Raw genomic sequence first — 24,331 nt, 5'->3', positions numbered from 1 at the left:
CCCTTGAGGATGGATATGATGGAGATGTCCCCAGGATAAGTTAGCACAGGAATGCAGGAGACATGACAGGTGTGCTCAGCACAAATGTGACTCCAGAAACTACTTCCCAATCCCCATATAAACTTCTTACTTTTGAGCCAAGAGCAATGGAAAAACCTGGATGAGGAACCATATCAACAGGTCCAGTTCTGGGGTTATTCACGGGAATTAAGCAAACTCTCAGAGGAGAATATTATAGACATATCTATTCATTGTTGGTGGCTCTGCCTGTCTGGAAGATCATGGCCCTTATTTTATCCCCCATATTGCCTGTATCTTAAAGGTTTTTCTACAATGAATACATATTACATTTCTACTAGGAAAAATAAACCAGTAACAGGTTGTGAAAAAGGAGATGAGGTTTATGCCTCTTCAGGTGTCAGGTGAAAAATGGGAGCTTGGAAGGAGGTGAGAGAGGAGAGCCAGGGGAGATGAGACAAAACAACAGAAACTAGCTAGAGCCACCCACTGGGCACTGGAGCTGGGGTCCTGCGCTGGCAGCACTGCCCAGAACTCTGGGCTCACACAGGGTGGGATCCACTTGTAGAGTGGAAGCTGGAGCTTTTGGCTTTCCTCGTCTCCCTACCCCTGGCTTGGGACACTACAGAACTCATCCTGGTTCTATGTGAGACTTACCACAAAGACTTGTGAAGGTCAGTCCTTCCATAGCCTCTGAAAAACCTTCTCTGGGCTGCAGGTGGGGTGGACCACACACGGGTCCTGCTCTCATAGATGTCACCCCTGCGACTGAGGCGGGAGGCATGGGTATGAGGGAGGGCAAGGAAGAAGGGGGAATCCCGGGGTTTACTTTTTCTGGTAGGGATAAGGAGGGCTGGGGATACCTCCCAAAGGAAGGAAACAGCCTTTGAGCCTGGGCAGCTTCAGAGCGATGGCTGAGCAGAGGGAACTAACACATGTGCGAAAGGCTGGGTGCTGGAAGAACATGAGGTGCATGGGGTGGGGAGTGGAGGGAAAAAGTGGGGGTGGGGTGGGGCAGTAGGTGCTGAGTCAGAGGAGCAGGAAGGATGTACTGGGTTTGCCAGGATGGGGGACAGTTAAGGTTGTACCTGGGCTCCTCGTGGGAACATAGGTCATGTCAGCCTGGTCTGGGCTTTATGTTCCCTTGACTTGTCTGCTAGGGAGAGCTTGGCCTCTTTGGAAACTTGAGGCCTGGGCTGGGTGAGTTTCCTTCTTTGTCCATGCAAACCTGCTGACTTTTCTTTCGGGTCCTAGCTGGTTCACAGAGTATGTCACTAACTGGCTGCCCTTCTTCCATTGTCATTGCTCTCAATCTTGTCTAAGATCTGACCTCTTGCTTCTCTCTAGACTTCCAGAGGAGCAACATCTAGGTCCAAAGGGCCTTTGGCATCCAAGTACCTGCTATACCCAGTCCTAAGCCTATAGCTGGCCATTTAGGGATATGTAGGGGTCGGTCTGAGTGTACTCAGGTCAGCTACCCAGGGCTCACATCTCTAATCTACCTCTCTCAAGGGGGTGACCCCGGGTCCATTGTTCAACTGCTCCAACCTAAAGTTTGGATCAGCAAATTGAAGTCAGGAGCCCAGCTAGCCATTCAAAAATGTTGGGAGGAGGATTTTGCATAATGAGATTATGAAAAGGAATCAGCAGGGGCTCTTTCCCACCAGTCCTCTGTGCCCAGGCTTCTTGCCTTGAATGGGGAAGGCCCTGCAGGTCCCACAAAAATACTTCAGCTACAGTGAGAGGCCTCCCAGGGTTTTGCACTTCATGGGGAAGTCTGTTTTTGTTTTTGTTTTCTCCTGGGGCAGGTGGTCTCTAGTCTGGGTAGTGGCTCTGGCTGCCCGGTGCGTGCTCCCATGGGCCTTGTTCCTGTCATGGAACATTGTCTCAGAACTAAACAGTTCTGCTTCACTGGTGGTCCCTGCCAGGAATGAGATGGAGTCAGGGGGCCATGTTCTGTAGACGTCCATGCATCCTGACCAGATGGACACTCCTGGGACTGGTTCCCCTCTAACCCTCAAATAGCCACCAATGTACCAATGTATGACAAGAAACCCCACAATGATCTCTTTCTTTGTGGGCTGATATTTTCACTGTTCATTCATTCCATCACTGATTCATCCGTCTATCTGTTTAGCTACTCCTCTATCTATCATCTATCTATCTATCTATCTATCTATCTATCTATCTATCTATCTATCTATCTATCTGTTTAGCTATTCCTCCTATCCACTCCTACCTGGGCCTCAGGTTCCCACTTATTCACCCAGATCACCTATCTCACTCAAGCATATGACTCAGTCCACCTCTATCTCTAATCTTCTACCCTCATTCATCTATTTCTGCATTTGTCTATCCGTCTGTAATTCCCATTTGTCCATCCATTTCTCCCACCCAACTGTCCACTGATATACCCATTCAATTCCTTATTCACCTATCCCTCTGCTGGCCTATTTCATGCACCAATCCCTCTCTCTATCCATTCATTCACCGATCTATTTATCCTTCCACTCATTCATTTCTCCTCTCATCTGTATCTCCACTTATCCACTCACCCATCCCTTTCTCATTCACCTACTCATCTACATACTTATGCTTCGATGTAGTCACTTGTCTGCCATTCACCCACCACTCACCCAGCCTTCCGTCTTTCTACTCATCCATTTTATTCATCTCTCTACTCACTCATTTCTCTATTTGTCCATCTATCCTCTCTACCCATTCACCCACCTACCCACTTACCTTGATCTTCCATGCATAATCTTCCATGCATCCTACCATCCACCTACCCACTTACCTACTCACAAATCCATCCATCTCTCCATGCATCCATGAATCTGTGCATCCATCCATGTACCTATCCATCCATGCATTCATCTATTCATGCATCCATGAATCCATCAATCCATCCATGCATCCATACATTCACCCATGCATGCATGCATGCATGCATCCAGATGCCATCTGGACCAGTGTCAACACAGCATGACCCAACAGTGGCAGGCGCTGAGGAATATGACACACTTTCCTCCTGACTTTCAGCCTCTGTAGGTGCTTTTTGTGGTCGACCACAGGCCTGTTCATGCTGTGGGACACGATAGTGGACACCTGTGCACTCTTCCTATAGACCAAGATACTTCCCTGACCCCATCGTAGAGATTCTACCCCCTGGATACCTCCTTAAGTCAGCCACAGTGGCAGAAGTAGCATGACTCAGAGCTCACCGTATTCTCGGTGTCGGCGCCTGCGGTGGCGGTGATGGTGATGATGGCGGCGGTGACGATGGTGGTGTCGCTGGATCCGGGCCTGTCTGTCCCTTCTGATGCTTCCCACAATGATGGTGATGCAGGAGAGAGTGATGACCACACCTATGACAGCGCTTGCCACCAGCACTGGAGACACCAGCAGGTGGCTGTGCTCAGTGCTCTCGGAGAACGTGGTGGGGTAGAAATAGCTGGTACGGTTGTATCGTGCTACTGTGGACACAGAGAAAGGACACTCAGCTGGGTCTCAGGCCTGCCACAAACCTTATTCTCTCAACCTTGTTGTCCTGGGAGTCATTTGTCTCTAAGTAAGTAGAGGATAGTCAGGGTCAGGCTTTTTGTTCCTGTTGTGGGAGAGAGAAACAGGATTCCACTCAACTGCTCATAGGGGCTTCTGTTGGTTATAAGTTATCCTACTTTGTTTCCTCTGGCCCCTCTGCTTCAATAGCCCATCTAACCCACAGATAGGAAAACTCAGATAGGGCAGTGGACCTGCTCAAGGCAGAACTGAGGCTCAAACTGAAGAATTTCAGTACTAGACCAGGAATCTCTTCTACCAAGATGTCAGGCTGAAACATCATTACCAAAGTCTTGGGAAGGGGAAGGGGATGTGCAGAAGGCAAAAGTATAAGGATTTGGGGCAAGGGACTCAGGGAAGGGTCCAAATTAGCCAGATTAACCCCAGTACACTCAGTCCCCAGCAAGGACAGGTGGGTAAAGAAAGAATTCGGGAGCTTAGCTGGGATTTGAACATGCCTGGCAGCATGTTGGCTCATGCTGGGGGCTTTTGCAGCTTACTGATCATCATCATTAGTGGGTGGGTCATTGTGATTCCTGCCTGATCCCCTGGTGGGATGTGCACTCCATGGTCCTAGCTGGGCATGCATGCTTCTTCTTTTTTGTGCTCCCTCCCCCACCCCGTATGTGTGTGTATGCATGCATATTTACATGTGGGCACATGTGAGCATGGGGTGCATGCCTGTGGAAACCCGAGGAGGTCCAGAATCATCCTCCATCACTCTCCCACTGCACTCGCTGAAGCAGGGTCTCTCAATCAAATCCAGAGATCACCAATAGGGCTAGTTTCAGTAGTCAGCGGACTGGAGATCCTCTCTCTCTAACTTGTGAGGCTGGGAGTATATGACCTCCCAACCCACCCACCATCTATATGGGTTCTGAGAATCTGAACTCCAGTCTCCAAGCTTGGGTGCAAATGCTTTAACCACTGAGCCATCCCTCCAGCCCACGTGCACACTTCTTGACGCTCTGACAGGAGAATGTCAATGAAAATTGATTCTTGGGATTGTGTGAGGGCAACTACAGGCCAGTTTTCAGAAGCCCTACTATGTGTAGGCTCAGGGCTAAGATTTTGTTTCCTCTTTGAAGTTATGTTCATCCAAACCTTCCCATTTCGTGTGAAGACACTGAGACTAAAAGCTGTTAGCTAACTCAAAGTGCCTTTAGGTAACTGAGGCAGGTTCTCTCTGTGCTGTGGTTCCCTCACTAAACAAGTCAGGAGGAGATAGATAAGAAGCTGGCAGGGGCATTAAAACAACAGGGAAGGGGAAGATAGAACTGAGCTAGGTAAGAATGTGAGTAACAATTCTCACTGGGATTAATATGTATAAATATGAGGTAGTGGTGGCAAGATATATGTGGCAAGCCCTAGAGAAATCACTGAATATGTTGGGAAATATTTTATAAGAATAAAAATATTACACTATAAAGTATTCAGTTATAGCAAAAAGGAGAATTGGAAGACATGAGACACACAGACAAAGGTAAAATGACATGCATAAATACAGCTCTATCAACTATCATGCTGAATGTGATCTTTTAACCAACCTGACCAAGAGCAGAGTCTGTCAGGCTGGGCAACTGTCTGTAGGCATCTCTCTTGGGAACCAGAATTAAGAGTGAAGTAATGGACAAATATATGAAAACAATTAAAAGATGGCTCAAGTGGCTTTAACCATTAAGAAAAAAGAAATTTACAACAGAGTCATTAGACATAAAAGGGACATCTTATAATAAAAGGGTTAATCTTTGAGGAAGCCACAAAAAGCTATAAACATTTATTTACTTAAGTAATAAGCAGAGTTCCAAAATACATTAAACTAAAGAGCAGAGAAAATAGACACAGCACAGCAACAGCTGGAACTTCAATATTTCATTTTCTATAAAGTTGGGTAGAAGCCAGAGGTAGTGGCACATACCTATAATCCCAGCAAAGGAGAATCATAAGTTCAAGGCCAGCCTGAGTTACATAGTGAGACCCTCTCACAAACCAACTAATGAGCTAGCCAACTGACAAATGAACAACTAAGCAGAAGGAAGAAAAAAAAAGAAAATACAAGACTTGAACACGATTACAAACAAATTAGACCTAACATACGCCTACAACACTCCACCTGATAGAACATGCATTCTTTTCCAGCACAGTGGGATGCTTTCCAGAATGGGCCATATGCCAGGATGTAAGATGTACTACAATTTATTTTAACAGATCAAAACTGTACAAAGTATGCTCTTTGGTTACAAGGAAGATTAGAAGGACAAACACCAAGAAATTTGTGAACATAATAACTATGTGGAAATCATGCAACACATCAATAAACAAATAACAAGTCAGAGAGAAAGGCAGAGGGGAAATCTAAACATACATTAAGATGAGTTTGAGTGAACCCCTGTGAGATGACGCTAATGCAGTGGCTAATGGACATTTACAGCATCAAGTGCCTGTATAATTTTAAAAATGATCTCGCATCAATGAATAGCTTCTCCCTTAGAATACTGGAACTAGAAGGGCAAACTGGAGTCTGCATAAGAAGATGCAAGGAAGATTAGGGTAGACGTTTGTGAAATGGAGACTCAGAAGACAAAGAGTGGTAACGTCGGAGTGGCCATACTTTATTTCTTAAAGATGACCAAAATAGGTGAGTTTTACGCCAAAATGACTAAGGAAAGGAGGGTGAAAGGAGAAGGTTCAAAATACTATAATCAGAAATGAAAGAGGAAACATTACTACAGACCCTACAGAAATACCGCTTTCAAGGAGAACTGTGAACAATTAAATGCCAGCAAATTGGATATCTTGCATGAAATGAACAAATTCTTCGAGATACACAAAACTGGGTGAATAGATACAGGACAAACCAAAACCTGTAAGCAGATTTATTACTGGTGAAGTGATTGAATGACTAATAAAAACAATTCTACCAGGAACAGTCCAGCATGAGACTGCTTCATTGGTGTATTGCACCAAACATTAAAGAATAAGTAACTTTAATAGATACAAAGTTCCAGGTTTGGAAAATGAAAAGAAAGTTCTGGAGAGTATGGTGACGATGTTATATAATGTGTGGACAGACATACTGCACTTCATCTGTATAGATAAAATAGTTTTATATGTATAATTGTTATATATATGAATATGTATGAATAATGCCAATTTTCACAGAATTCTTAAAAATAGTAGTATAAGTGAGACTGCTTATCGACTTATTATGTACGGCCATGTTTACCTAGATACCAAGATCAGACAAAGGCAGGACAAGAAAAAGAAGTCCAATATTTATAGAGCAAAGCCTCCTGCTACAGTGCAGTGAAATGCATTGTTGACTTCGTGACTTCTGATTTGGCAATCAGTTCTTGGATATGACAACACAAGCATGAGAGACCGAAGGGAAACATAAACATAACATTTATAACCCGTTTGTACCAAGGGAGACTATGAAGGGATGGAAAAGAGAATCCACAGAATGGGAGAGTAATGTGTGTGAGTCGATATCTCAGAGGGTATGAGAGTCTTGAATATATAAAGAGCTATCACCACACTGGTTATATAAAGATTGTGCTGTTAGCAGTAAACCATGATAAGAATAGACGTGTCTCCAAAAGACAACTGGCCAATAAACACATGAAAATGTGCTGGGTATAGTGGCACACACTTTTAATCCCAGTACTTGTGGAGGCATAAGTCAGTCCATTGTCTCTGTCTGTCGTCTGTCTGTCTGTCTGTCTGTCTCTGTGTCTCTCTGCCTGTCTCTGCTTCCCCCCTCCCCCTGCCTGTCTCTGCTTCCTCCCCCCCTCCCCCCCGTTGCTGCCTGTAGATCTGGAGATAGAGCTCTGAGCTTCCCCTCCAGCACTTTGTCTGCCTGCATGCCATCATGCTTTCCACCATGATGATACTCTGATCCTGTAAGCCAGCCCCAGTTAAATGCTTCCTTTATAAGAGCTTCCTGGGGCATGGTGTCTCTTCACAGCAATAGAACACTGACGTAGGCAAAGATCCTGTCTTGAAAACAAAACAAACAGGCAAACAACAACAACAACATCATCAACAACAACAAAATCCCCCAAACCACCACCAACAAAAACCAAACAAAGAAAAGGTGCAGAGATTCAGATGGCTATAACCGGTGGGATCAATGACCCCAAGTACTGTAGAGGAATGAGAATCTTTTGGACTGCTCATGGGAATGCACGTGATGCTATTGGCTGAGTTCTGAAAGCACTCTGGTCCTTCCCAAATGTAATCTTAGATGATCCAGCCACCACCCCACTAGGCATATACCAGGAAAACACATCTCTGCAAAATTAATATTCAAACTAATACCATAATAACTCCGAAAGTACATGGACTTCAGCTTCCTCTTTCTCAGTCTTTGGACTTTTCCTTAAAAGCCACACCCTTGGAGATTACTGAATTCAGAGATCCGGTGTTATGATTGGTAGCTGTGAATGCTTTGGGAGGCGGAGCCTCCCAGGAGATCTGTAGGTCGCTGAGATACACCCTTCCTGTGAGATTCTGGTGCATTCTCTCACTTTCTGCTCTGACTAGAGATGTGCATGCTGACACACGTTTCCTACCCATTGTCACACATGTAGTGAGGTGGTCAAACAAGGCAGACTTGTTTACCTGACACTATAGCATATACAGCGTATGCTTACTTTAGATGACGCCACTATGACCTCTGAATGCCTCACTTGCTCATGTGTTTACTTATTTATTGTGATTCTGTGTCTTCATGCTCCTTGCCCATCTTACTAGTTTGTTAGCCTCTTGAATATAAACATCCCATTTATCTTGCCTAACTTACTGAATCTGCAGCACCTGGTCAAACGCCAGGCACATAATAGATGCTCATTAAATATCTGCAGGATGGCTTGGTTGGCTTTCTGTTTTCTATTAGGTAGAATCCCGTTTCTCCTCTCTTTAACAGCTTGGATTTTAGGTGAAGTGCCAACTTCTCATTTTTACTGTCAGCTATTGTTTTCTGTTTGGTGTTGTTTTTTCTTTTCTTTTTTTTTCATGACGCACAGATAAAAGGTGAAACTCCCCTGCACCCACCTTACCCCCCACTCCCACCCCCATTACAAAGGGATCATTTTAAATTGTGTTGTCTGACCTTGGCGTAGGGCTAATCTGTAACATGCCTCCCACTGTTTCATGTCTATGCCGGTGACAAGCATTACTAATCAATCATGATTCTTCTCCCTGTTTGACAGCCTTAGTATCCTTTTCAACAGAGCACTCCATGCAATGACATAAGCTGCCTAGAGCTGGTCATGAATTGGTGCTTTCAGCCATCCATCATTTTGTGTGACACAATGCACAATGCTGTCCTGCCCAAACCAATGACCATGCTTTTGCTCTCACCTTCAGAGTCAAGGGCAGGGACTGTGGCATGTGGGTTGTGCACTACTGGGGAACAGGGAGCTCAGAGCAAGAGTCTTGCTCCCAGTGGGGCTCTGGGCTGGCTGTCCCATTCTGAACCCAGATGTGGGGAGGGCTGGGAACACACTAGTCACACCCTGATCTGAAGTAGATGTACACAACACTAGAAAGCTGTGGATTTCAGGGCTGCAGGTGCCTAAACGGTAATCAGCGTGTGTGTGTGTGTGTGTGTGTGTGTGTGTGTGTGTGCACGACTGTGCACATGTGCACATATGCCCTGTCTCCTTTCCTCAGTATGCAGAACCTGCTGCCAACAGGTGTTAGCCCCACGGGGCCACCTTGAAGATGTCCCTTCCTCTGCCTGCTGCAGCAGGAGATGAGAGCTTGCCTTGTCCGAGCTCATTATGAGTTAGATGGGAGATGGCATCTCCCATGCCTGTAGATGAAGCCGGTTGGCGCCAGTCTCTTGCATGGCTGGCTGGGAGATTAATCTCTCAGTCACCATCACCCACAGAGGAGGCTCAGCTTTAAATTATGAGAGCAACTCTTGCAATTTCTAAACTCGGGGCCATTTTATCAAGAAGATAAATATGACTGCAGAGCAATAACGTGACAGTCCCCTTCCACACTGCCCTGCCTCTCTGTCTCCTGCATCAGCTGCGGCGAGGGCAGAGGAAGAAGCAAGCTTTGTCTCAGCCCCTGACTTCTTTTCCAGGACACGTCTCCAAAGGTGCCCAGGGCCAAGTGCACACCACTTCACCATGTACACAATTCCCTGATAGGTCACCATTCCTCAAAGTGGGTGGTGGCTATCTCCAGAGTACCTACTGTGTGACTTTACTAGGTCATTTCATTTAATTCAATGATGGGATCCCCAGGTAAAAGGTAAGGGAACAGCCACAGGGAGGTTAAGGAATTTCCCCAAAGTCATAGAGCATTGCAGAAAGGGATCGGGTCACTGGGAAGCCTCAGCCCCCTTGCTCTGCATTCTGATGAAGGTCCGTGGACAGTCACCAGGTGCTGTATCCTGGGAGCCCAGGGTTTCTTGCATAAAGGAAAATCTCTCCTAAAATGATTTCTCCTGCCTTCCAGGCTACTTTCTGTGTTGTCAGGCTGTGACCTAGGCTTACTCAGGCCAAGTTAGCAGAACGTTACTGGTGAGATACCCAAGTTCCCAGAGGTGAGAGCTCGCGGGTCTCAAGCAGGTACATATGGAAGGGGGAGCTACCTAGGGCTGGGCCGTGAGCCACACTGCTCTGTGGGTGTTCTGCCTCTGGGTTTATTCCAGAACACCCAGCGACACTCTGGATGGCAGAGTGGGTCTTGCCGTTGCTGAGCGTGCTGTAGCTTTAACAGGATGAGAATTTGCTACTCACCAGGCAGCTGACACAAGGGGTCTCTGCACAAAGGTTTAGCTCATTTAACCCCCCAGAGGCAGCTAGGTGTCTTTCAACACAAGATAAGGAAGAGGCAGAGGCACAGGGTTTGTCAAAGGGACGGAGCCAGGGCTTGCGGCAGATTGCTCTTTACAATCCAGGACCCTGTGATCTATGAAGCCTTGGTTTGGAGCCACTGGAGGGTGGGCACATACCCTTTCTCTTTGTTATTCTCCTCTGCCCAGGGCTAGCTCAGAAAGGAAGCTTGGGAGCCTATGAATGGCACCAAGAACGATCACTGGTTCACAGCTCTGTGTGCCCTGAGGATGAAGGAGCTACTCTCTGTCATTCTCACTCACCCACTGGCCCATCCTCCTGTCCACCACTCACCCAACTCTCCAAGTCTGATTATAAGGTCCACAGACACATGCAAGGCAGAGTATGCACATCTCTGATGAACAAAGAGAGTTCACCAGGTCTTGTGGGATTTTTGTTTGATTTTACTTTGTTTCTGTTTTGAGACCCTATATAGTGTCTTTCTATGTAGCCCAGGCTGGCTTGGAACTCACGATTCAGCCTCAGCCTCCCAGATGCCAAGATTACAGGCATGTACATTATGCCCAGCTGTAGGTCAAGTCTTGAGGAGGGAGTCCAAATCTAGGGAAGATTACCAGTTCATGATAAACAGGTCTGGCAAATTGCACTGCACAAGAACTTCGGGGCCCCGAGGAGGGCCAGTGCGTGTGAGGAACCACGAGAGGTAAAGGCTGCAGAGAGAACTGGTGGAGAGTGACCTGGGAGACACTGTCAGATCCAGACCATGGGGACTCTTAAAAGTCAAGCCAAGAGGCTGTCCTTTGCCCAGGGGCAAGCAGTGGCATTGTCAGAATGTTTTAAGGGAGCCTGTGGACTGCAGAATGGGAGGGAGATAGGCAGAGGCATGATGGGAGTCAGGGGACTTGTGAAGAGGCTGCTGTATCTGATACTGGGCAGGGGTGCCCAGTATCCACATAAGCATGGAGTTGGGGATACAGGATGCTGAGCATATGCTACCACACCACACAGGGCAGACCACAGGCCCTGGCTTAGGCAGGTGCCCTTGAGGTCATAGCCTAACACTGCAGAGACATTCTTGGCTCCATCAACCTGACTTCTGTACAAGCTTTGGAGATAGCCTAGTAAGCCCCTATTCTGCAGATGGGGTTCTGAGGCCTCAAAGGGCTGGAGTGGTGCTGGGATCCATGGGCCACTAGTGTGTAGTGCTTCCAGGTTGACGACCCAAGCATGGACTGCTACTCATTCATACTAGTTCAGAAGGTCTTAAATGATCGGTGTGGATACCACTGTCGCTCCATTGAATGAACTTCACTAAAGACACTTCACTCTGCGGGCTGAAGTACCATGCTTAAGTGTACATAGGCCTGGGATCTAAAGCAGGGATCATCTGGAAGTTCGTGAAGCAGGGAGGTGTAGCAAAGGCACTGTGCTTTGCTTGTGGATTCTTCCTTCAGAAGTTTATGCTCCGGAAGTTGGGCCCTCAAGTTACAGTCGTGGTGATCTTCAAGGGGCGGAGCTCAATGGAAGGGAGATAGGTCATGGACCATTACCCTTGGAAGTGCCAGTCTTGGGGCAAGTTAGGTCTAATGGGAGTGGATTGTAGGATCGTTATGAGAGAATAATATGGACCCCTCTCTCTTTCCTCCTCTCAATCCCTTCCTCCCTCCCTCATCCCTCGTTCTCAAGGCTCTTAGTAGATGCCAACAACAATGCCATACATTGACATCTCCACGCCCATGAACAAACATAATTATAAACTAACCAACTTCGGATATTTTGTTTGTTAGCAACAAATAGATTGAGAATTGGGGAAAGAGGGTACAATGGAAGGGATCAGTATCTGTTCTATCCTGGCTCTAAGACTCATTTACAATATGATTTGGACATAGTCCTCTCTGGACCTGCTGGCTGCCATAAACTGTTCTCTGCAGGGTGGGTAGGTGGGTTATGAGGGCCGAGAGGGCCTGACAACCATGAATGGAGGCAACAAGATTCAAGATCCCTGTTAGGCTGAGGGCAAGGTTGGCTCTAGGATGGAGAATGTGGGCAGGGCGGGGCTACTGTAGCAGTCCACTGCTGCTAAATCCTTGCTGAGTTCAGCATTTGGGCAGCCAAAGAGTCTCAGTGAGCACAGAGCATCCTCCTTATAGCCCTAAGCTTGCTGAGCCTCAGGGACAGGGAGAAGGCACATTGACACCAGGGTGCTGAGTCAACATTTTTGGACCATTCTCCCAGAGATTCTGCTGAGAGAAAGAAGGAGAGGAAGCAAGGACATAGATCTGACTGATGGCTCCTGTCACAAAAATTCCTAAGGCATTTGTCACAGGTGCACTTCCCTGGGAAGGTCTGAATTCAGTAGGGCATCCCTTCACAGCCCAAGTGGACAGGGTAGCCATGCAGTCAGTGGAAGGAACAGAGGGAACTTGGTACAGGTATCACCTTCTGCTACTCCCCATTGACAGGCCCCAGCTTCCTGCAGGAGAGAGCAGAGGACAGAGCTTGTTGACTTGGACTTTTTTTTTTTTTTACATCTCCTTCCCTGCTGTTTTGAATGACACCTCAGCTCTCTTGCTGATAACCCAGCCATTGAATAGATGTTTTAAAAGACAGACACGAGGAAGCTAGAGGGCTTGGCAGAAATGTCTCAGAGAGGACACAAAGGGCAGCATGCAGAACAAGATGAGAGGCAGGAGGACCATGGGCAAAACTACAGAGGACTTAGGTCTTAGAGAGCTCAGGGAAGAGGGTCCACTCTTGGGGGGAGTGGGTGAGGTTAGGCTACTTGCTGTTCAGGATTCTTCTTACAATGGGGACATACCTCTACAAGAAGTCAACGAATGCAACATCAAGGTCTGTTTGTGATGTCCGGAGTGGGGGCAGAATATGGTAGAAGGGAATGAAGTATAAAGTAGTCGACTTATCTTGCCGGTTCTCTATTAATCTAAGTAATGAAGCTTTCTCAGGCATTATCTAGCTAGGCAGCATCTCAGCATCTACTTAGTAACCCACTTATCTGCCCATCCGTATACCCACCATTAATCCATTTATCAATCAACCATCCATCTATCCATTTATAAACACATCCCTTCACCCACCTACCATTACTTGTCTATTTGTTCATCTACCCAACCATCTTCTCATCAGTCATCCACCCACCTACCTATCATGTATCTATCTATAAATCCATCTACCCACCTACCAATCATTCATTAATTGATCTGCCATTGTTTAACTATTTAACCTTCATGCCTTCATCCATTCATTTACCTATCCATCTACATGATGTATTCATCCATCCATCCATCCATCCATCCATCCATCCATCCACCCTCCATCAGGTAACCTAGCCATCCATTACCCATTTATTCATGCATCCTGAACTAATACCCACTAAGTGCTTATTTCATGCACACTCCAGACTTGTACCATCACCATGAATCAGACAGAAACGAACCTCTCAAACTGGACAGCGAGAGATCCCCCAATAGATGCCGTAGCATAGAGAGGGGGAGACTCACTGTGTCGATGGAGCTCCCTGGTCCCACTTCAGCAGTGTAACTTTGCTCCCATCTGGTCTATAAGTCAAGAGTTAACAGGAGAGCACAGCATTGCAAACTAGAAGGTCTTCAACCACAGCCTCAGATAACTGGGGAAATATATGCAACCACCCACAAGCCTTTAATGATTCTCTAAACAGGAGCCCAGAGTGATTTATTCTACTATTAGGACACATCCTGCCTCTCGGATAAACACACTAAAATGAGCTCAGATGTCCCTCCACATACCTCAATCCCATATCTTTGCCATTTGGCCATCATTCCCTAATATTTTATTACTGGTTTGCAGAAATATTTATTCATGGGCTGGAAGTCCACTGAACCAATTTCACAAGCCAATTTCCCTATTTATGAGCCAGCTGCCATTGCAGACCAGAGCTGTGGGGGAAGAATACACTTGTCTAGAGCCACAAACCAGCTCTCATTTCCTTGCTAGATGCATCAGTGGCCTCAAGAGCTTCCTGTTCTCTTCTCTTTCGTCTCTCTCTAGAGTTGGCTCTACATCTCTTCTCTCTTCCCCAGTGCTGCGGACTGAACCCATTGCCTTGGGCAAGCATCCTGAACAAGCTCTCTCCCACTGAGTTATACCTCCAGCCCTGAGAAGCCAGGTTCCTATAACCTTGGTAGAGTCACTGTGTATGCTGGATACGTGGGAGATGTGAAACTGGGTTGAGAAGCATCGTAAGGGTGCGGGTGAGGGGACTGGCACCTATCAGCCAGGAGATTAGCTCCAACCTGCCAACATGCATTATGAGATTTATAATCATGATAGAAAAATGACCATTTGCTTTAACATGGAATTTCCAGGAACTCATGAATATTTAATCCATAAAATGTTAAATTCACAAATGCTGCAGATGACCACAAGCTGTTCCACATAGGGAGAGAGAAGATCACTGGTGGAGGCCATGTTATCCAAAGATTTCTGTATTTGTCCATGAAACAAGCTGAAACAGCCTAGCGCTGGATGGCTGAGGCTTTCTTAAGTGCTGTCTTCTCAGAGTTTCACTGCAGCCTTCTGCCTCAGAGCCTGGACGGAGGCGACTGACCTGGGAAGCAGCTTTATTAAAGGTGTGCAACTATAGGTAACATCTATCAATCCCATTGGTGTCTGTTTTAGCTTCCTTTACACTTGTGACAAAATACTCTGGCCATGAGAAACTAAGGGAGGAAGAAGTTCACTCCATCTTATACTTCCAGGTCACAGTTCATTCACTCCATCTTATACTTCCAGGTCACAGTCCATTACTGAGGGAAGTCATGGCAGTAACTGGAGGCAGGAGCTTGAAGCAGAGACCACTGAGGAGCACTGCTTGCTTACACACTTACAGGCTTTTGCTTAGCTAGCTCTCTTGTATAGTCCAGGATTACCTGCCTAGGGATGGTGCCGCCTAGAGTGGGCTGGGCGCTCCTACATCAAGTAATAATTAAGAAAATCCCCCACAGACATGCCCACAGGTCAGGCTGATTTGGATAGACAATCCCTCAAATGATTGTGGGCTCTGTGAAGTTGATAATTAAAAATAACTGGGACAGAAACTAAAGGTAAACATATTCAAGATATGAAGATCATTAAAATCTTTGTTTTCCCCAATAAGCTGATGCACAGGGAAAAAAAATACCCACAGTCAAATTTTTGGCACATGCCTATGATCCTAACATTCAGGAACCAGAGACAGGAGAACCGGTTCAAGATCATTCCCTGCTACATAATGAGTTCAAGGCCAGCCTGGGCAATGTGAGACCTCCTCACAAATGAACAAAAGAAAGCGAAGTGCAACAAAGGAGGAGAACATGGAGCCTGCAGAACTGGCTCTCTTTGCTCTTTCTGGTTTGGCCCCCAGGACAGTCAGAGATACTTCTGTGGTTGACGTCACCATGGGGAGAAATTGGTCCTTCCTCTGTGTGTGTGTGTGTGTGTGTGTGTGTATGTGTGTGTGTTTGTGTGTGTGCTAATTAGTATTATGTAAGAAAGAAAATCCTGAGTATTCCCACGAGTCAGACCTAGGGTCCATGTAGCTCCCCACTACATTATTTGTTATCACAGAATGAATAATCCCTACCCCAGACCCAAAAATTTAGATGGTCCAAAGGCTTTAGGGAGAGGAAGTCCTGGGGATGGTAAATACAGTGATTAAAAGCCATAATGATGTTACTGATGTCCTTAATGTCCTTTGTCTTCAATTATATTTGAAGGTGGTTCTGTGAATCGCACGAGACCATGGAGGTAGATGATGTAAGTGCTCCATAAATGCAGCCACCAAGCTGGACACCAGCAGAATACAGTTTCAATTCTACTTGAGCAATGAGCAGCGAGAACTTGGAAAAAAGCAGGAGATCTTGCCTGGAATTGCTTCCCATATTCTCCATCGGCTCTGCTGGCCCAAATGCAGCAAGCTGTGGAAGCCAGCAGCTCCCTGATACCGTGGATAAGAGACAGTACAGTTGACTTTGAATGGTATCATTTAAGCAGCAGTCTCAGTGGTGAACAAACAGGGTTAGCTGTTATATTAGCCTGCAGTTGTGGCTCTGAGTGTAGCGAGAAATGGGTTAGTGGGCTAGCTGACACCTGAATGACCTGAATCGTCATTTCAAGGGCCTAACAGGCTCTCCAAATTGGCTGGGGTTGACTACTGTCAGGCATCTCGTGGAGCAGAGCCCAGATCTCTTCGGCCAGTGGTTCTTAACTTTCCTAATGTTTCCACCCTCTTTAATACAGTTCCTCATGTTGTGGTGATCCCCAACCATAAAATTATTTTCATTGGTACTTCATAACTGTAATTTTGCTACTGTCATGAATCATAATATAAATATCTGTGTTTTCCTATGCTCTTAGATGACCCCTGGAAAGGGGTCTCAACCCACATGCTGAGGACCTCTGTCTTAGGTTAATGCAAAGAGGTGTAATCTTACTGAGAACTGAAAATGAGAGCCAACTGGAAAACAGCCTAGGGAGTGAATGTTTCCCTGGGCCTCACATACAAATGTCCAGCGGAGAGGGTAAGTAAGCTTTCCTATCTCAAAGCATTAGAGTACAAGCCCTTATTGCTCTTTGGGTGAGCGCTGAGCTGTGTAGACTCCAGTCAACTAGAAGGAAGGGAATCTTAAGACCAGAACCAAGAAAGGAAAAGGCAAGTAGGGACACCAGCAACTGTTTGGTGCAGTCGAAACTGAGTGTTTTACAGTTTTAATTCAAACCGTGTCTTAAAGAACTTGGCAAACAACAGCTTGTGTGGCATTAAAAAGTAAGAATCCATAGTTATTACATCATCTAAAATGTTCAATGGTCAACAAAAACACAGAAAAAGAAACAGGAAAATTCGACTCATAGTCAGAAAATATCAAATAAAAGCAAAACAAAAACCAGCCAATAAAAACTGTGTTTCAGATATCAGACTAGATAGACAAAAACTTTAAAGCAATGATAAATATGTGTAAGTCAATAAAGAAAGTTATGCTTAAAGAGTTTAAGGAATGCATGATTACAATGCTTCAAGGAATAGAGAACTTTTGTAAGCCATAGTGGAGAAGCAGATGAAGCCAGCAGCGTAATACACACTTGCAATCCCAGCACTTGGGAATTAAAGGCAGGAGAACCAAGGGTTTAATGCTATCCTCAGGGTTCTAGCTTCCTTTCTCTTGCTGTGACAAAACACAGATCAAAAGCAGCTTAGGGAGGAAATGGTTTACTTCAGGTTAAAGGTTACAAGCTATCACTGAGGGAGGTCAGTGTAGGAACTCAAACAGGAACCTGAAGCAGAACCTGAGGAATGCTGCTGGCTTACTCACAAGCTGCTCATGTTTAACTAGCTTTCTTATATTGGCCAGGACTACTTGCCAAGGGAATGGTGCTGCCCACAGTGGGCTGGGTCCTCTTATATGAATTAACAATACAATCGCCCACAGATAAATCCATAGACCAATCTGATTTGAGACTTTTCCTCAATTAGAACTCTGTTTTCAGATGGTTTTAGGTTGTGTTGAGGTGACAGGTAGCGCTAACTAGAACACTCAGCTGTATATTGAGTTCCAAGGCAGCTAGAGCCAAGAAAAGAAAATGATGAGAAACCATTAGAGGGACTCATCAGCAAATTTAAGGTGCCAGAGAATTGGTTGTGGTGGTTTGTATATACTTGACCCATGGAGTGGCACTATTAGGAGGTGTGGCTTTGTTGGAATAGGCGTGTCACTGTGGACATAGGCTTAAGACCTTCACCTTAGCTGCCCGGAAGTCAGTATCCTGCTAGCAGCCTTCAGATGAAGACAGAACTCTCAGTTTCTCCTGCACCATGCCTGCCTGGATGCTGCCATGTTCCCACCTTGATGATAATGGACTGAATCTCTGACCCTGTAAGCCAGTCCCAATGAAATGTTGTCTTTATAAGAGTTGCCTTGGTCATGGTGTCTGTTCAGTAAAACCCTAACTAAGACATTGGTAAGCTTGAAAACAAATCAACAGAATGTCATCAAATGTGAAGGGGAGAGAGAGAGAGAGAGTGAGAGAATATGAACAGAGCCTCATAAACTTACATCAAATTTTCCCTAATTTGGTAACCTGCTCTACATCACCAAGAGACTCAGCAAATCCCAAGTAGAATAAACATAAAGAGATCCACACTTCAACATATCAATAACACTCCTGAAGGCAGAGAAAACACGAAAGCACATACAAGGGAACCAATTGGACTCACGGTTCATGTCCAATAAGAAACCATGGAGCACCCAAGGCCGTGGAGTGGCACAAAGTAGCCATTAAACAAGAGCTCCCTCAAAACTCGAAATAAACAAAGGAGCTTCCAGATAAACATAAGTGAGAGGTTTTGCTGCTGCTGGACCTGTCATGCATACGAGAGACACTGAAGCTGAGAGGAGCAGATAGCAGGTGTTAGCGTGATCGCACAGGAGGAAATGCAAAGTTCTAGACAGGGTAAATATCGCGATAATTAGAGAAGATTTTGTAGGCGTACTCTTTCTCATCTTATCCTCTCTAAAATAGCTTACTGATGTGTATGTTTGTGCATTTGTGTGCAAGTAAACAGATGTGCATGTGGGTGCCCATGGAGGCTGGAAGAAGGCACTGGGTTACCTGCAGCTAGAATTACAGGTGGTTGTGACCCCGTGATGTGAGTGCAGGAAACTGAACTGGTCCTTTGTAAGTGTCCTTCATTGCTGAATCTTCTCTCCAGTTCCCTCATTTCTTCCCCTCGCTTCCTTAAAGAGATAAGGTTCTGCAGTAATAATTAGAAAGCCATTTTGTTATGTTCATGTCATATAAGGATAGAATGAATATGAAAAATAAGAGCACAAAAAACGAGGCTGGGGAGATGCATTAGATCAAAGTCTCCCTGTTTTACTGGATTGAATTACTACTATTCTGAAATAGATTGTGATACAGGAAGAGACATGAATAACCCTCAGAGCAATTACTAACAGAATTTTTTAAAAAAACCCAGAAGACTACAGCAGCAAATTAAACATGTTTACTTAATGCTAAAGAGGTACAGGAGGAACACATGGACAAAAAAGAGACAGGAGACAAAAGGCAAATACTCTAAAATGATCCTTGTACTAGTGATTATTTATATTTTTATTAATTGGTGTTTGTAATAAATAAATGTATAGATCCATTATTCAAGCAACAGAGTATCATAGTGAGTTAAATAGGCAAGATCAACTATACACTGACTCCAAGAAACACATTTTAATTAGATTAAAAAAACAAACAGATGAAAATAAAAAAGAAATGGGAGAAGAAATACCACACGAGTAGTAATGAATCTAGTCTGTGCATGTGTGCATACATATGTGTGCCCCAGCATTCATGTTGAGATCAGAATAAAGCCTGTGGGGTAGGTTCTCTCCTTCCACCATGTGAGTCCCAAGGATGGGGCTCAGAATGTCATGCTTGGTGGCCTTGAGTCATCTTAGTGGTCTTAGCTGGCAAAATTATGCTAATTTCAGACAAAGTTTATAAACTCAAGGCAAGAAATATTACTGGAGGCAAGAACACCTCCTAGTACCAAGTCAATATATCAGGAACATATAGTTGTTGGGTGAACGTAACAACTAATGAGTCCCCTAAAACATGAGAGAGAGTATTATTAGATTTGAAAAGTCATTTTCATTTGAAAGTGGGGATTTTAACACTGCATCCTCAATAAGTAAGACAAGAGCTATCTAGAAACTCAGCAAGGATCTGGAAGGCTTGAAGGATGCTAGCAACCAGCTTGACAAAATTGACTCTTAAGGAACACTTCACCAAGTGTTAAACCTGACGATTGCAGGACTATCTACCCCAGCACATATGGGACACTCTTTGGGATGTGTGGGTCACAGCACAAGCAACAACAAATTCAGAAAGATTAAAGTGTACAAAATATGCTCTTTGGCTGTAGTATAATTAAATTGGACATCCACAATAGAAAGATACATGAAAAATGTCACACTGGCTCCTCCAACAGTGTGACATTGCACACCTTTATACAAGGGAGGAATTATAGCCCTGTGGTTGCTCTCCTGTTTTCCTGACCTGGAACAGGGCTCTGAGGTGTCTGAGTCTGGGACACATTAAATGTGGCAGAATTTTGTCTCTGGATTCATAGAAGTTTCCCCAGTATCCAGAATTAACCTCAAAAAGGTTAGCAGTGTACTACAGGTAATGTGTCATTAGTAGAAAGAGAAATATCTAGAGGAATTTTAATCTAGCAACATGGCCACTCTGGCAAAGGATCACATCCAAAGATAGGATCCAGCCAGAGAGCAGACACACCCAGGATTATAGTATGATCTAGCTGGGGTACAGACACGCCCTTAGTACATACCTTTAATCCCTAATAATAAAGGTAAGGTTAGTTTGTAGAAGGAAGCAGCCATGTTTGTAAGTGATGTCTAACTGAGAGGCAGACAAAGTGATGAATCAGAGAAAGATTTTTACAGAATGAATCAAAGATAGGATATGCCCAACTCTTAGGAGAACAGCACAGGAAAGAGATGTTACTTAAGAGAGCAACACACAGAGTGAACAAGCTAGACACTGGTGGTGGTGGTGGTGGTGGTGGTGTGGCAGTTTTACAGGGACAGTTTTACAGAGACAGGTTACAGAGAGAACAAGCTAGACACAAGTGAAGGCAGAATGAGCCAGAGAATGAGAAGGGGCCAGAATTAGAAAATATTGTCAAAGTTAGTATGAGGCTAAGCAGAGTGATTCAGTCAGAAGCTGAGAGAAGCCGGTTTGAATCAGTCAGCTTGAAAGATTAGGTTGGATGGAGGCTAGAAGCTTCTAGGCCTAGGTATAGTTAGAACAGATAAAGCAATGCTCTGGGCTCAGCCTAAGCTGTACTGTATATTCACACAGCTTGGATAAGGCTTTTATCTCCTCCCTCTATCTGAGGAAATAAAAGTGACATTTATAGAACTAGGCCAGCCCAAGTTACAGAGCAATATCAAAAGTCATGGGTCAAAAGCTGCCTCTGTTGCCTGTTACTAGTGCCTATCGAACGCTTTGAGTCCCTTGACTCATTTGTAAAACTGGAACAGTGTCCTCTGATGTAAGCTAATCAAAACACACTGGCTAACAGGATGGCTGGCTCATAACAGGTGTTCAGTATATGGAATTAAGCCTTAGAACCCTGAAGGCATTTCCTAGAAGCAGATCTAAATGTGAAGACTATCAGACGTGGCACACACCTTACTTAAATCCCAGCATTCTGGAGGCTCTGAATCTCTTGAGTTCAAGGCCAGTCTAGTCTACATAGTGAGTTTCAGGACAGCCAGAGCTACACAGGGAAGTCCAATCTTGAAACAGCAGCAGCAGCAGCAGAAGGAGGAGGAGGCAACAGCAAAACCAAACAAAAATAAACTGGAAGGGCAAAACCTTAACACTTGAAGAGTGAAATTCCATAAATACCTTCATGACTTCAGAACCTTTAAGTAGGACACAAAAGGTTCTAATAATTTAGAATGTCTGCGTTGAAGTGAAGAACACTAATGGGAGTTTGGGCCACACGGTGGGATCAGTAGGATACTTCGAGGGTTCAAGGATTGCTCAGGGACTGAGATGTAAACAGAGTCAAAGTCAGATCTGAAGCAGGCAGGGTTGCTAAAAAATGACTTGTGGGATATATCTCATCATTAACCATGTACCCCAGGATGGTGCATCCCACTGTGTGGCCCAAACTCCCATTAGTGTTCTTCACTTCAACGCAGACATTCTAAATTATTAGAACCTTTTGTGTCCTACTTAAAGGTTCTAAAGTCATGGAGGTATTTATGGAATTTCACTCTTCAAGTGTTAAGGCTTTGCCCTTCGAGTTTGTTTTTGTTTGGTTTTGCTGCTGCTGCTGCTGCTGCTGCTCTCTAAGCTGTTTGTCTCCCGAGACACGAAACAATCCCCTCTCTCATCTTCCCAGAACCATCCTTTCCCCCATGATTAGCTTTCCACCCAAAACGGGCTTGTTCTTCGCTGGATACACAAGCGATTAGTCATGCCATCCATTACGGCCGCTCAGTGTCAAACAGCACTAACAGCCGGACCCATCTGCGACGATGCAGGAAAGCCAATTTAAAAAACCCCAGGCTTCGTGTTCATGCAGAGAACCCAAGACAGCCTGCCTTTCTTCAGATGATAAGAAGCCCCACGGGGAATCCTTTTCAGATAGAAATATGCAGTCCTCAGCCACAGCTGACAGGAAGTGTGTACTGTTTACCCAGAGTGTCTTTGAGTGATGGCTTGCCTCAGCCGTGCCTCTGGAACCTCCCGCTACCTGACTCAGGGTTGAGCTGAGTCGCCTTTGGGCCCCACGTCTACAGCTGAAGGGAATGTTCTTGGTTACTGACTCAAACTGACAGACAGACCTTCATTTGGCTTTTTCTATGTCTCGGCATTATCATTTATATCAAAGCCAGTGTGTCAAACCTAGGGAAGGGGCTGTGTGTCCCTTCATTGCAAATGTGCTTCATCAACTTGCCAAACCCATGGCATTTGTGTGAAGACAACTGTGGACAGCTGAGCCTTTCATTTCTCAAATCCCAGTTCAGGAGCTAAGACTGAACAGAACCTGACATGGGCGTGACAGCTAAAAATTTACTACGCCAGGCTGGGAGCTTCAGCCTCACCCTTCTACTGAGGTCTGGTGTTTTGACTTTACACTCAGTATAATTTATATTTTAAAAGAACTTAAAGATCACGGGCCAGGTTTCTGAAGATACAAATTCAGTGGTAAATTATACACTGTCTGGGTTGTTGATAGTCATATTGTTGTAGATAATTGGATTTTATGCTTGGCAGACAGGCCAGCACATCACTACTGCAGGTATAATTGATCACCCTACTCCTCCACAGTGCCACTGTCCCCAAGGTTGACAGTGTGCTGATGACATACTATGCATGTGTAATAGCCACGTGTCCTCTAATGCCCTTAAAATGTCAGGACCAGTGCACATATTTTAAAGTACTACAGATCCCTCTTTACCTTGAAAAGAAAGGGAGATTTCTGAAAAAAAAAAAAAAAAAAAAAAGCTTAAATTATTTCGTGAGTGCTCTTTAAATGTCATTACAAATGTATTTACTGCAATCTGAAATGTCAGTAACAGTAGAGGAAAACCTCTTCCACAAGATTGCTATGTGACTGAAAGGACTCAACATAGTTTTCAAATTTGTAAAATTGTATTCTTGGAATGGCAGTGATAAACTCTCTACTCCCAAGGAGTATAAGAATGTATTTCATAACCTCATATTCAGTTAAAGATGTATAAACTAAATAGTTGCATATATGAAAATTAACCTATATTTTTATGGACTAAAAAAGTAGGCATATTCTATTAATCCAAAGGTACCACAATGAAAAACAGAGGCAATCCCTAATCAAGAAGATTTTTTCAATAATATGTCTAAATGAGAAGTCATTCACAATATATAAAGAGTGCCTAGAAATCAATAATAAAAGCACACCGTAAATGGGTAAAAGACTTGAGAGGTTCCTTAACAAAAGAGTTTGAAGTACTACATGAAGTTACCATAGAAATTCAAACTAAAACCACCACACACTATCTCTGTTTCCTACGTGAATGGCTGAGATGAGAAACTTAGACTACACCCACTGTTGTCAGAGCATACAGTGGTCAGAAATCTCACTCACATTTGCTCATAAGAGAACAAGCTGGAACAGCCACTATGGAAATGTTTAGCTCTACCCTTGAAAACTTAACGTATGTATATCCTTCCACCCAAGCTCCTCCTCCTAGGTGGGATGCCTTTTTATATGTTCACTGTGATGGCTATGGGCAGCTACTAAATAAAAGCTAATTAAATTAAAAGAAACCCATCTCTTTATTTACACTAGCCATTTGAGTGCTCCGTAGCCACATGTGGCTTGGGCTGTC

General features: G+C 44.7%; 1 protein-coding gene across 1 annotated transcript in view; it reads right to left on the bottom strand.

The window, feature by feature from the left end:
* The window catches only part of Bean1 (brain expressed associated with NEDD4 1), a 47,561-nt gene that overhangs the window by 4,412 nt on the left and 18,818 nt on the right, over window positions 1–24,331 (bottom strand). The window contains exon 3 of the mRNA XM_021170788.1: window positions 3,243–3,494. Coding sequence (XP_021026447.1) covers window positions 3,243–3,494 — 252 coding nt within the window. The remainder of the gene's footprint in view (window positions 1–3,242; window positions 3,495–24,331) is intronic.

The sequence above is a fragment of the Mus caroli genome, chromosome 8, assembly GCF_900094665.2.
Source record: "Mus caroli chromosome 8, CAROLI_EIJ_v1.1, whole genome shotgun sequence".
Lineage (NCBI taxonomy): Eukaryota > Metazoa > Chordata > Mammalia > Rodentia > Muridae > Mus > Mus caroli.
This window is presented reverse-complemented; position numbering and strand designations above follow the sequence as displayed.